At 37.7% G+C, this 12384-nt stretch overlaps 1 protein-coding gene across 1 annotated transcript; it reads right to left on the reverse strand.

The window, feature by feature from the left end:
- Nucleotides 1-9210: 9210 nt before the first annotated feature.
- LOC114527754 lies at nt 9211-11778 on the reverse strand. The gene has a single exon (XM_028549448.1). It carries the CDS (start codon nt 11776-11778, stop codon nt 9211-9213), a length of 2568 nt encoding a protein of 855 aa, XP_028405249.1.
- Nucleotides 11779-12384: the final 606 nt, after the last annotated feature.

Genomic DNA, 12384 nt, shown 5'->3' on the forward strand with positions numbered 1-12384 from the left:
GTACTGAAATTTATCCAAATGTTAAAAATGAAGAAAGAATTGACTGTTAAAACTAAGCCCATAACAGACTACATGTTACAGGCAAAGGAACTTTGGTTAAAGGATATACAATTTAAACTGTTGTTGAAAGTGAAAACAAGAAAATGGGGGCGAGAATTTGGACTGTTCTGTGACAGGGGAGGTATTTTTAGACGTGGAGGCGGACTCGAGAATGCATAATTAATTTACGCAGAAACACCCACCAATCTTGGATGCAGAACATTATATAACGTCACTAATAGTGAGAGATAGCCACGAAAGAGTAAAATACAATGGTGTAAAAGAAAGATTGACAGAGATACATCAGAAAACTGATACATAAATGTGCAATAGGTCAGCGACAGGAAGGAATCGCTTACTTACAGCATCACCAGCATTCAGAATAACCAAAAAAACACCCTTAAACATATACAGGAGTGGACTTATACAGGAGCCGGACCGCTTGTGAAACAAGCGGATGCAATGGTGAAGGTTTACATGGTTATACACTACAGGCCAAAAGTTTAAGGCCACTTTCAGTATTTTTTTAAAAAGAACGACAACGACAAATTAACACACACAGAGTAAGGCATATTTTAGCTAGGCAACAAACAACCTTTTTCTCCCGTAATCACCGTGCGCTATTCAGCTGTATATTACATCACTAACCACATCAAGACAGATGAACCAAAAGGGTACTTCATACAGTAGAGGATACAGGATGGCTAGAAAAAAGCAGTTTCACGGTAGGCAACGCAACTCTCAGCGTGCTTCAGGGTTGGTAAGTCAATCAGAGCTGGAATGGGATCTTCATCATGTCCAACTCTTACGTTTATAAACGCAGTTGTAAATACATGTAGTGCTGCAGCGGCATGCGAACCAAATCCATGTGTTTTGATTTTGGTGGAATGACTGATCCGTCTTGTATGGCTCCATTTACTTCGGCAAAGGTGTCTTTTTTGTTTTTTAAAAATTCCTTAGCTTTGTCATTGAATTCCTAAGCATCTTTGCTGGATTTGTTGGAGCAAACCATCGAGCTCGGTAGCAAGTTGCTGTCTTGCGTTTTCAACTTCGTCAGATGTTGGGCAAAGAGCAGAAAGCTAGCAGAAAGCGGACTATCAAGCCTTGTCTTTGGTCCATTCTAGCAACTAGTTTAGCTGCATTAAGCATTTGTGCGCATCCAAGAATTGTGAAAGGAGTGTTTGCAGGAATATTATGGATCGTGTTCTGTTGCATAGAGTAAGATCACATCACGTTTTGCCAGAGAACAGCTTGCATTATCTTTATCATTTCATTTCAGCAGCTTATTCAGTACATCGTACACTTCTGGAGAAACTATAAAGGCTGCCTGCTTGGAGGAAATGTGTTTAACAAGACCAGAGGAAGTAGGTTTATCGAGAATAAAATCAATGAAACTCCTTGTCCAACAAGGAGGCAAGGGGTCCCAAACAACCATGTTGAATAGCAGAAGATTTTCCAGTGCCAGAATAACCAACAAAGATTGTGCAAAGGTTCATCGGTTGTTCGTGGGTAACAGTGGCAATTCTGCAGGAGTTTTTCGCAGACAAGAATGCTGTCGGAAAGCAATGCAAGCACATACATAGTATCCCACAGAACTATTAATTGACGAGGCTTTTTGATGTAGAAAGGTCTCAACATCATTGGGAAAAAGTTGTCCAAATGAGTATGCAACATCCAACATTTGTTTTTGCAGTTCCGTCCATGTGACTTCCTGTTGATTATATTTGAAGTTGCTTTGTCTTAAATGTGTGAGTTGACCGTCGAAGATTTGAAGATGTTATAATTTGTTTTTATGTGAAGATGCTTAACTATGAAATATGATATGCATGACATTTTTGATAAGGGCTTGGTTTTCTGTGAGGCACGATTTCTTTAGGAATTGCATTAATAGAGATTGTAAGTTAAATTTAACGAGGCTGGTTTAAAATTAAGGAAAAGCGAAAGGACTAATGGCGAACAGAGGTGTGGAGAAAGCGGTACAAGTGCGTGTTAGATCTGCAAAGAGGTCCAAGCATTGCAAAACGCAAACTGTGGTTTTATCTTTTGAAGTAAAAAGCATGGAAACACAGTGTGGAGAGGAAAAGCATTCTAGTTATAGTCCAGAAGATAGATTAAAGCAGTGGACGTATGATCGCTTTAGGAATGAAGTTCTAGGAAGCAAGGAGGAAATCGTAGAATGGTGTATGGATGAAGGACTAATGGCAAAATCTAGACTCTGTCGTCATTGTGACCAGCGAATAAAACTTGTCAAATGCTCTGATAAATACAAGTGGGAATGCCACAAAACCGTGAATGGCAAGCAACACAAGGTAGAGGCATCAATTTGAAAAGGCAGCTGGTTTGAAAAAAGCAACATGACCCTCAAAGAAGTGATCAAGTTCACATACTGGTGGTTCTGTGATCTAAGACAGGAGGAAATATGACACGAATTGAACATTGCTTACTCATACAGATGCAATTGGTGGCCCTGGCAAGATTGTGCAGATTGATGAGAGCAAATTTGGAAAAAGAAAGTACCATCGGGGACGCCATGTAGAAAGTCAGTGGGTTTTCAGGGGAATCGAAAAGCAGTCAAGAAAAAGTTTTACGGTAGCCATTTATAGGAGAAGAAAAACAAGGCGACTTTATTGCTGATAATTGAAAGGCATATCCCAAAAGGCACAGTGATAGTATCGGACTGCTGGAAAGCATATGTAAATTTAGAATAAAATGGGTATGAGCATCGGTTAGTTAATCATTCTAATGAGTTTGTGAACGATTCGGGATATGACACAAACAAAATAGGAGGATATTGGAGGCAGCAAGCCAAATGCAAATTGTCTTCATTTGGTATTTGAAAGTATGCATTTTCCTCGTATTTAGCAGAGTTTTTATGGCGTTATGAACACAAGGGAGAAGATATATTTGCAATATTTCTCTCAGATGTGAAAAAACTTTATTCTAATTTTTGAATTGGTGTAAAACATAATAATATATTTTAACAAAACTTGCCGATATGTATGATCTTTATTTTTCAATTTTAACTGTGCAGAGTGAGTTCATTGTGTAAACACTACATAATGCCTCTGTGATTATATTGTTTATCTGTGTATCCACGTATATATCCGTGCGCTGCATAATACCTCTATGTGATTATATTGTTTATCTGTGTATCCACGTATCTGCTACATAATGCCTCTATGTGATTATATGGTTTATCTGTGTATCCACGTATCTGTGTATCCATATTGGTGGAATGCAGTAAATTATAATATTACAACAATACTGTTTTTTTTTCCGCTGGCCTTACTTTTTGCGTTGTAACTACGTATCCACATATCTGGATACATGATGTTGTCCATGACTGTGGATGGGTATTTTGCAATCTAGAAAGCCCAGAAATGTACCAACTGGTAAAAGCGATGAAAAGGGGATGTGATTCATCCCAATTTGACCTGGGGAAAAGCTGCCATACTGTGAGTTCATAAATAATATATTTATTATAAACATGCTGTGCATTGGCTATATAGTTACGCAAATTTTTTAATTTATATTTGCTAATTATAATGTATTAGACTACCTGCATATTGTAAAAGATATAATATTAATAGTTACTTAATGTTTCAAATTATAGGACAATGTGAACAACATCATTGGCCATTTTTATTGTTTAAAGGATGTTTCCCTGTGTCCGATGATAAGAAAAAGGTACCCAGTGAGCACACAATGTCGTTTCGACGTTGATATATGGTTGAATTTTGGTCGCGACATTGATCAACCCAATATCAACTTAGTTTCGACGTTGATTTCACAACGTCATATCGACGTCACAAACTGACGTTGTTTCAACGTTGTTTCGACGTCAGGTAAAACTAGAGTTTTGCCGCATTTAAATTGTATATGAATTCACAACAATATTGGGAAAGTGTTGTGAACATCATATATGCAGTGTAATGATGTGTTTTTGTCAGGTCGTTAAAGCGTCGATATATCAACCTATTCCCGACGTCGTTTTCGCAACGTTTATTCAACGTTGTTTCGACGTTATATAAAAACTTTACAGGACCAGCTTGCAAAGACTTGCAATGGTAATAATATCATTCCGGATAGATAGTTAGGATGAATGTTGCGATTTTAAGAAGTGTTGAAAATTAATTTCTATGTAACAGACTATTTAAAACCATTATTAAATACCTTGGGCCTCCCCGGAGCAACATCGGTCATGCATCGTTGGTAGAGTGCGCGCGGTGCATTTCGGGAAGGTCAAATTGAGCGCGTCCATTTGAAAATTGAAACATGTTGTCGCGAAAGGAATATGAAACATTGTAGCTGTATATTTCGGGATATTTTCACAGGATTTTCTCAGTTTAATGGTTGGATATCTTCCGCATAAATCCAAGAAAGCAGTAAAGGTTAGTGAGAGTCAGTTTTACAGTGTGTATTGCCATGACAAAGGCCATGAATCGCGAGATATGAATACGCGATCGTGACATCGTTATTATATTTTGAAACTTAAACGTTTAAAACATTGCCCAAACTCTTTGATTCTCTTTTAAAAATGGTTCAGCTAAACGAATAACGATACTTGCTCATTAGATTTTGTTAATTTATGTTTCAACGCTGTGTGATCCCGGGTTATTCATTCTAATATGACTTTGTATATACAGTATACAGTATATCGCCATATTTGATGCCAGAACTAATTGCATTTATAATCCAATTCAATCCGCTACTTAGTTTTGATAATTTAGACCCAATTTATGGTTCCGTATGTTAGTCGTGTGTTCTTTATGTGTTGAACGCGATTCGATTTAGCTATTAGCTTTGATTTTTTGAAAATTGCGTACTATTATAAGCCCTTTGCTAGATGAATAAACTGATTTTTATTATGCTGCTCCCTTTGCCGGTTGCCTTTCTCAAATGAAGTGTCAACGTGCTACATCATTAAGCTTAATAAATAACTAGCGAACGGCCTAGCACATACCTATAACAAAATATGGGGTAAGCGCACACATAGGGACCACATATGTAGTAAACAATATCATCTCAACTTTTAAGGTTGGCCAAATCGCAAGTCGCAAATTGTCATCACAAGTAAATGCCCCTCCTGTTGCTCCGTGTATAATGATGATGAAAGATTGTTCAGAATGAAGGGAAAGATAACATACTTAATTGAACATAATATCCAATTCCATAGTGGTCTATAGTGTCCAAAAACTTACTTTTTATTTTACAATACTGAGACTCTTCTCGCACTATTTTGAGGCGAGATTTTAAGAAAACATAATCTGAGATGAAGGAATGCCAGACAATTTTTTGAATCTGATTTCTTAATTTCAAATCAAGTATATTGTAGATTTAAACAAGGTGATGTAAATTGAATAAAATTTGTTTGAACTGTAGAGTCAGTGCAAGTATGTTTTTATATGCATTTCAAAATCTAGCTAAAATCCTATGCACGGACGTTGTTTTAAAGGCAATAATCTAACGTCGATTCGATTTGCGTTTTCAAATCATTTTTGATGTCGTTTCAACGTTGAAATTTCATAAGTTGCAGACGTCGATTACCCGACGTCGATTCGATTTGTGTTTTTGAACCTTTTTTCGACGTCGTTGTGCTCACTGGGTAATTAGTTTTTTACATTAACACTTATACAGATGATATGAATTTGAATTAATTCTTAATTGATGCCTCCGTGGTATTCATATGATATTAAACCATTAAACTCAGTTGCATTTGTAAAAAAATAAGTAGGGAGCTCTGTTGTGCATTGTGGCTTAATGGCTAAATAACATGAGTAATTAATCTGCACAGCTTCCTATTGACTATCAAAATTGGCTGATGTATATATAGATAAGTAAAAAAATTAAAGCATTGAGTTAAGCTCTACAGGTAGCATAATGGGTTGAAAAAAGGACTATTTCTAAATTTTAAGTATAAAAAATCTAATCTTATTGTAGCATCTGCTGGAAGAAGAATTCAACTAGTCTCCAATCAGCATTTGCTCATTCGCTGTAAGAAGTATGAGCAATTCAGGTTTTCATACTGGAGAAGTGAGGAGCGAAGAAGGGTAATAAGACAGTACTGTAACCTTTAACTACTTATACAACTTAATTGATTCATTGTATTTAAAATGTCATTATATAGCTTATAGTAATTTCTGGGTACAGTGCTCTGAAAACAATGGCCACAGGGAACATTACCAGCAAAATTATGCAACTTGTTGGCCAGAAATTCAATGCTTCTTCAGCTGCAGCCTTGAAGAAAGAAATAATTCTAACAGTATTTATCAGATCAACATCAGTTTCCAATATCTAATTAGCCCTGCATACCTAATACCTAATTTTGAATACCTAAATACTTCATACTGCTCATATTGCTCACAATTATCAGTCATGTAGCCAAACAAGATTGCACAAGAGTGAAAAATATGATTTCAGAATGCATTATAAGTGAAATTTTAAGTGAAATTTGATAAGATATGAAGAAATATCAAGCCCAAATTTGCCATTATCAGCAGCTAGATTAGGAAATGAGTCACATAGTGCATTGCTTCATTACTTAATTTCAAGCATATATGACAATTTCACAGTTAGTTGATAGCCAATCAAAAACAAGGAATTTTTCAAATAAATAATAATATTAATTATAATTATTTAATCATATATTAATTACCATTCTTAGGGTCAAATTCCTCGTTCTTAGCATAAATTGATACTTGAAACATCAATTGACCAAGCACAGAACTTCAAAGATTTCTGGGGCTCCTTTTATGAATGGAAACTGGAGCCATGTCACAAAATATATATAAAAATAATGTTTCAGATGTTTAAATATATGTTTCAGATGTTTCAGACATTTTCCAACATAAGAAGGCTACAAGTCATTGAAAAATTTGCTGCAAGCTGTCGAAGCTGTTGTTTGTGACAACTTGTTGTGCAAGATTGTGTCAACAACTTGCTAAGACCTTGTTACACACAGTATAAGATGAATATATATCAGTATATCAATATATAATATGAAATCAGTATAAGATGAATATATGAATAATATAATAATCGATCATTGCATGTTAACAATTTTTTTGTCAATGAAATTTATAGTCGCTATAATGTGAAACCTATTCCCAAAACTTTATAGTTTTAAAATGTCTCGAAACATTCAAGCCTTATCAAACAAGGTAGAGTGTGACAAAAGCTAATTTTTCATAACCTGTACATGGAATGTTCACTTGGTTGTAATTTATATCAAAAACCAGTGCCCTAGTATTTAATAATTTTAATATTGCTGTTGAGGCACCCTCAATGGGTCGTGTGACTTTACAAATTAATTGTCAATAATTTGCATCAAACAGTACGGGCCGTGCCAGTACAATTGCAATGAAATTTTATGTTATTTACCATGGATGCAATTTTACCTTATATTTTGCATAATTTTTATGTGTAAATAAACTGCATTTACTCATGATTTTAATACAATTTCTGCTAAAAAGTCTAAACAATTAACATTATGCATTTGACAATTTCTGGATTTGGTCATAGAAACGGCTACACACTTCACACGATAATTTGCATATTGAATATTGCTATTTTATTATATCTTTATGCCGCAGGCAGTTTTATCTTCCCTTACCTTTGTTGGCTTTATACAATGTTTCCATGTATAAACTAAGGCAAGGGAATAACATACTAGAATCAATTCAAAAGGTGCCGTTTCATATTTTATATAACAGTTCAAAATAGTGACTAACAGTATAAACTTCTATAAACAATTTCAGTATAAACCAAAATATGCTGAAAAGTATTGTAAAATCAGCGATCATACACATTGCTTTGTAGTTTTAATATATCAAGGTTTATTTCAGATTTTTTTTTCACGATTGTATTGAATTTTCTAAATGTTCTTGCAAATGTTGGGCCATGTGGTTGCACCACAAATTGCGTAAATATAAGTTAAAAATTTCATAATGATATCATAATGTAACTAATTTAAAACAAATTATGATTTTTGGCACTTCACTGGATGCAGGTAAATTCTAGAGGTTTAATAAAGGGTCTTAATTTCGAGTGCAATTATACACACTTCAAATTCAAGCCAGGAACAGTTGATGGAAAAATTAATCAACTATAGGTCCTTCGGCAGAATAGAACCTACGCTTTTGCGATGCCGGTGCAATGCTCTTGCTACTGAGCTACAGAGGTAGCTGACAATGGCTAAGATGGTTAATGTGTATACATTATGGTAATGCCGGGAATAGGTGAGGCTAAATCAGTTATTAATTTTGGCATTGCACCAGCATTGCAAAAGCGTAGTTTCGATTCTGGTTAATGTGTATACATGATGATAATGCCGGGGAATAGGTGAGGGTAAATCAGTTATGATTTTTGGCACTTCACTCAATGCAGGTAAATTCTAGAGGTTTAAAGGGTCTTAATCTCAAGTGGAATTATACACACGTCAAATTCAAGCCAGAAATAGTTGATAGAAAAATGAGTAAACTATGCGTTCTTTGGCAAAATAGAACCTACGCTTTTGCGATGCAGGTGCAGTGCTCTTGCCACTTAGCTACAGAGGTAGCTGACAATGGCTAAGATGGTTAATGTGTATACATGATGGTAATACCGGGAATAGGTGAGGCTAAATCAGTTATTAATTTTGGCATTGCACCAGCATTGCAAAAGCGTAGTTTCGATTCCTGCCGGAGGACCTATAGTTGACTCATTTTTTTCATCAACTGTTCCTGGTTTGAATTTGAAGTGTGCATAATTCACTCGAAATTAAGACCTTTTAAAACTTGGACCGATGGCGCACACAACACAATAAAACAACAATGATTTGGGTTTCAAAATTGATTATACATAGTATAATTACAATCTGAAGCTATATAATACAAAGAAAAGGAAGAAAATATATAAGTATTTATTTTGACTAAACCCCTCTACTTAGTTTCCTGTACTTACATTTGTCCAAACCACTGTTTAGATTAACATAACAAACAAAACAACCCTTAAATTCGCTACTTTTATAGCTCAAAATTATTTAACTTCGCTTCGTCTCTTTGGCAATGTTTCCTCGTGTTCGTGCATTTTGTTTTCGGGCGCACTTGTGTACCCTCGTTACTTTATGTTATATACGTCTATAAGTCAACGAAACATTCCCCCCGGCAATGGGAGAATTCCCATTATTTTTCTTCATTCGTCTTCATAACCTTCGGCTGGATATATGATGGCAATCTTATGGATTGGGCGTGAATAAGTTCCTTTGCTCGTTTTTACAACAACGTTTCTTACGAAATCGTCTTGTCCAGGTAACACCTGAATAACTCTGCCAGTTTCCCATTTTCCTCTCACGGCGTTGGTATCTGCAACGACCACGTAATCATCAATTCGGACGTTTCGCGATTCTGTATTCCACTTTTTTCGCGGGGTTAATTGAGGTAACACATCTCTCGACCATTTTTTCCAAAATGCTTCAACGATTCGCTGACAGAATTCGAATCTGTGGCGTGGGTTCTTCGTCTGTCTAAATGGACCTTGAGGAACTGTGCTAGTTGCTCTGCCAAGCAAGATATCGTTAGGGCACAAAAAACGACCATCATCCGGATCTGTGGGAATGCGACCAATGGGCCTTTGATTAACTAGGTTCGCAATCTCTAGTAGGACTGTGTATAACTCGAACGGTGCCAGAACTGTATCACCAATGGCTTTCTTGAGAGCGGTTTTAACTGTTTTGACCATAGCCTCGGTACATCCATTTTGGTGAGGAGCGAGCGGGGTCGTGAATTGCCATTTTATACTGCGATCTGCGCAAAACTCTTTAAGCTGCTTTGCATCCCATCCTTTAATCATAGCATGTAACTCATTACTTGCTCCAACCATTTGAGTACCATTGTCGGACAAAAGAAGCTTTGGATACCCTCGGTATGAGAAGAATCGTCGTAATACTTGCATAAGTTCCATGGCACTAGCATCTACTGCAAGTTCACAGTGTATCGCACGCGTATTGAGACATGTAAATATGACGCCGTAATGTTTGGTTGTTTTATTACGACCAACTTTCACGTTAACAGGTCCGAAATAATCGACTGACGAGTAGAGAAATGGTGGCGTGTGTGGCTGTAAACGAAACTTTGGTAGATTTGCCATTAACTGCGTTTCTAACTTCGCTTCAATTTCCCGGCAAACTGTGCAACGACTCTTGACAACCTTCGCAATTCTGTGGGCTTTAATGATCCAATACTTTATTCTCGTTCTTGCGACCGTGGCTGCGACACCGTTGTGGCCAACTCCATGGGCATCACGCACGATGATTCTTGATATGTGGTGGTCATAAGGTAATAGGAGTGGTCGTTCATTCTCGTATGAAACAAGAGATGGATCTACGCGACTTCCAACTCGAATCAATTTGTTGTCATCAACGTAGGGAGAGAGGGTTTTTAATTCCCCTTTCTTTACTCTTTCGAAGAGACTGGATTGTGCTTGCTTGATCCAGTATTCTTTGGCAGCTTGGAGCTCTTCACCAGTTAAGGGTCCAAGCTCTCGTGGAGTGTCCCCATTGCCTTTCTTTATACGCAGATTTCGACCGAATCTTTGGACATAGGCGGTAATTCTTACGACTCGTTTCCACCTGGCGTAGCGTTGACAATCGAATATCGGCTGTGCAATGTTAACAGAGCAGGTAATCGTTACCTTTCTTCTTTCTTCGTTCACTTTGTTCTGATTTGGCATACCCGTTTCCATTGGCCAATTTTCTTCTGGTTGCATTAAGAATGTCGGACCATTGAACCATCTGCCGTTTAGCTCTTCTGGTGTAATACCTTTCGTAAGATCGTCCGCGACATTTTCAGCAGTGGGACAATGATGCCAATCTGCAGGATTGGAATTCGACTGAATTTCACTGACTCGACATGAGACGAATGGCTTGTACGCACGTGGCATTCCTTGAATCCATGCTAACGTTACTCTACTGTCGGAGAAAAAGATTGTTCGTATGAACTTCATTCGCGTTTCTTCTTGGATTGACTTTGCCAGACGACTTGCCAGTACGGCAGCTTGCAATTCGAGACGGGGTATGGTTAACTCTTTTAAGGGGGCGACCCGAGACTTTGCCGCTACGAACCGAACTCCGAACGTTCCACCTGCCAACTTCCATCTAACATAGGAGCAAGTCCCAAAGGCTAATCGGGATGCATCGCAGAATATGATTAGCTCTGGATTGCCAATGACGCCAGTCGGAGTAAGACATCGTTGAAATCGGACATCATTAAGTGCCGCCATTTCATTGAATAACACCGTCCACGTTTTCTTTAAATCAGACGATATTTCTTCATCCCAGGTAAGACCGTGCTGCCAAAGCTCTTGCATAGCAATCTTCGCTTTCACTAACGTCGCCGCTCCAGCCCCGATGGGATCAAAGATGCCAGCTAATTTGCTGAGGATAACGCGTTTCGTCATCTTGGTAGGCGTTGCTGATGTTGACTTTGTTCCATTAGGGGGTGTTTCAATAACAGGATCATTTGTCTTTACTGCAAATGAAAACTGATCTTCTTGTGGATGCCAAACTGTTCCGAGAACCTTTTGCACGTTGTTCTCTTCATTTGTTCCGAGAATTACTTCCTCTTTGCTTTCTTTATCCGTCAATGGGGCGTTGGAAATCCACTCTTTTATACGAAACCCACCAGCATCAAGGACTTCATCTATATCAGAAATTAGCTGTCTAGCTTCTTCAACTGAGGCTTGCGAATCACACACGTCATCCATGTAGGTATTTTCTTAATTGCTTCTGCTGCTTTCGGTTTGTTTTCTTCTCTCAGCTCGGCTGTTTTGTGCATTGCAACTGTGGCCATAGTCGGAGATGGACGATCGCCAAACGTCAAGACGGTTTTAACAAACACATCTGGTTCTCGATCTGTTTCCAAGTTGCGCCAGAGAAACCGATGGACATGCTGGTCTGCTAGCGGAATTGCATCATATGATACATCTTGGAGATGTCACCGACAACAGCTATCTCTCTTTCTCGAAACCGTAGCACTACCCCGAAGAGGTTATTAGCAAGTCCGGTCCTTTATACCAATACTCGTTCAAACTGTGGCCATTGTAGGATGCTGAGCTGTTGAAGACAATTCTAACAGGAGTACTTTTCTTTTCTGGGCGGACAACAGCATGATGAGCTACGTAATGCACGGGTCCTTTCCATTCCTTAATTTCATCTTTCGTTAATTTCCGAGAAAATCCCATGCTCTCCATTTCTTCCATCTGCTTATCATAGCTTTCGGCGTGATCAGGTGTCTTAGCGAGTCGACGTTCTGTGGATTCCATCTTCTTCAATACCTGTGTATAATTATCTGGTAACATTTCTGGGCTCTT

Source organism: Dendronephthya gigantea, unplaced genomic scaffold, assembly GCF_004324835.1.
Source record: "Dendronephthya gigantea isolate DGI-Jeju-01 unplaced genomic scaffold, DenGig_1.0 000046F, whole genome shotgun sequence".
NCBI lineage: Eukaryota > Metazoa > Cnidaria > Anthozoa > Malacalcyonacea > Nephtheidae > Dendronephthya > Dendronephthya gigantea.

What these genes read in the sequence shown, in the direction of transcription:
- LOC114527754 (XM_028549448.1), bottom strand. Translation starts at nt 11,778, where the DNA reads ATGGATGACGTGTGTGATTCGCAAGCCTCAGTTGAAGAAGCTAGACAG.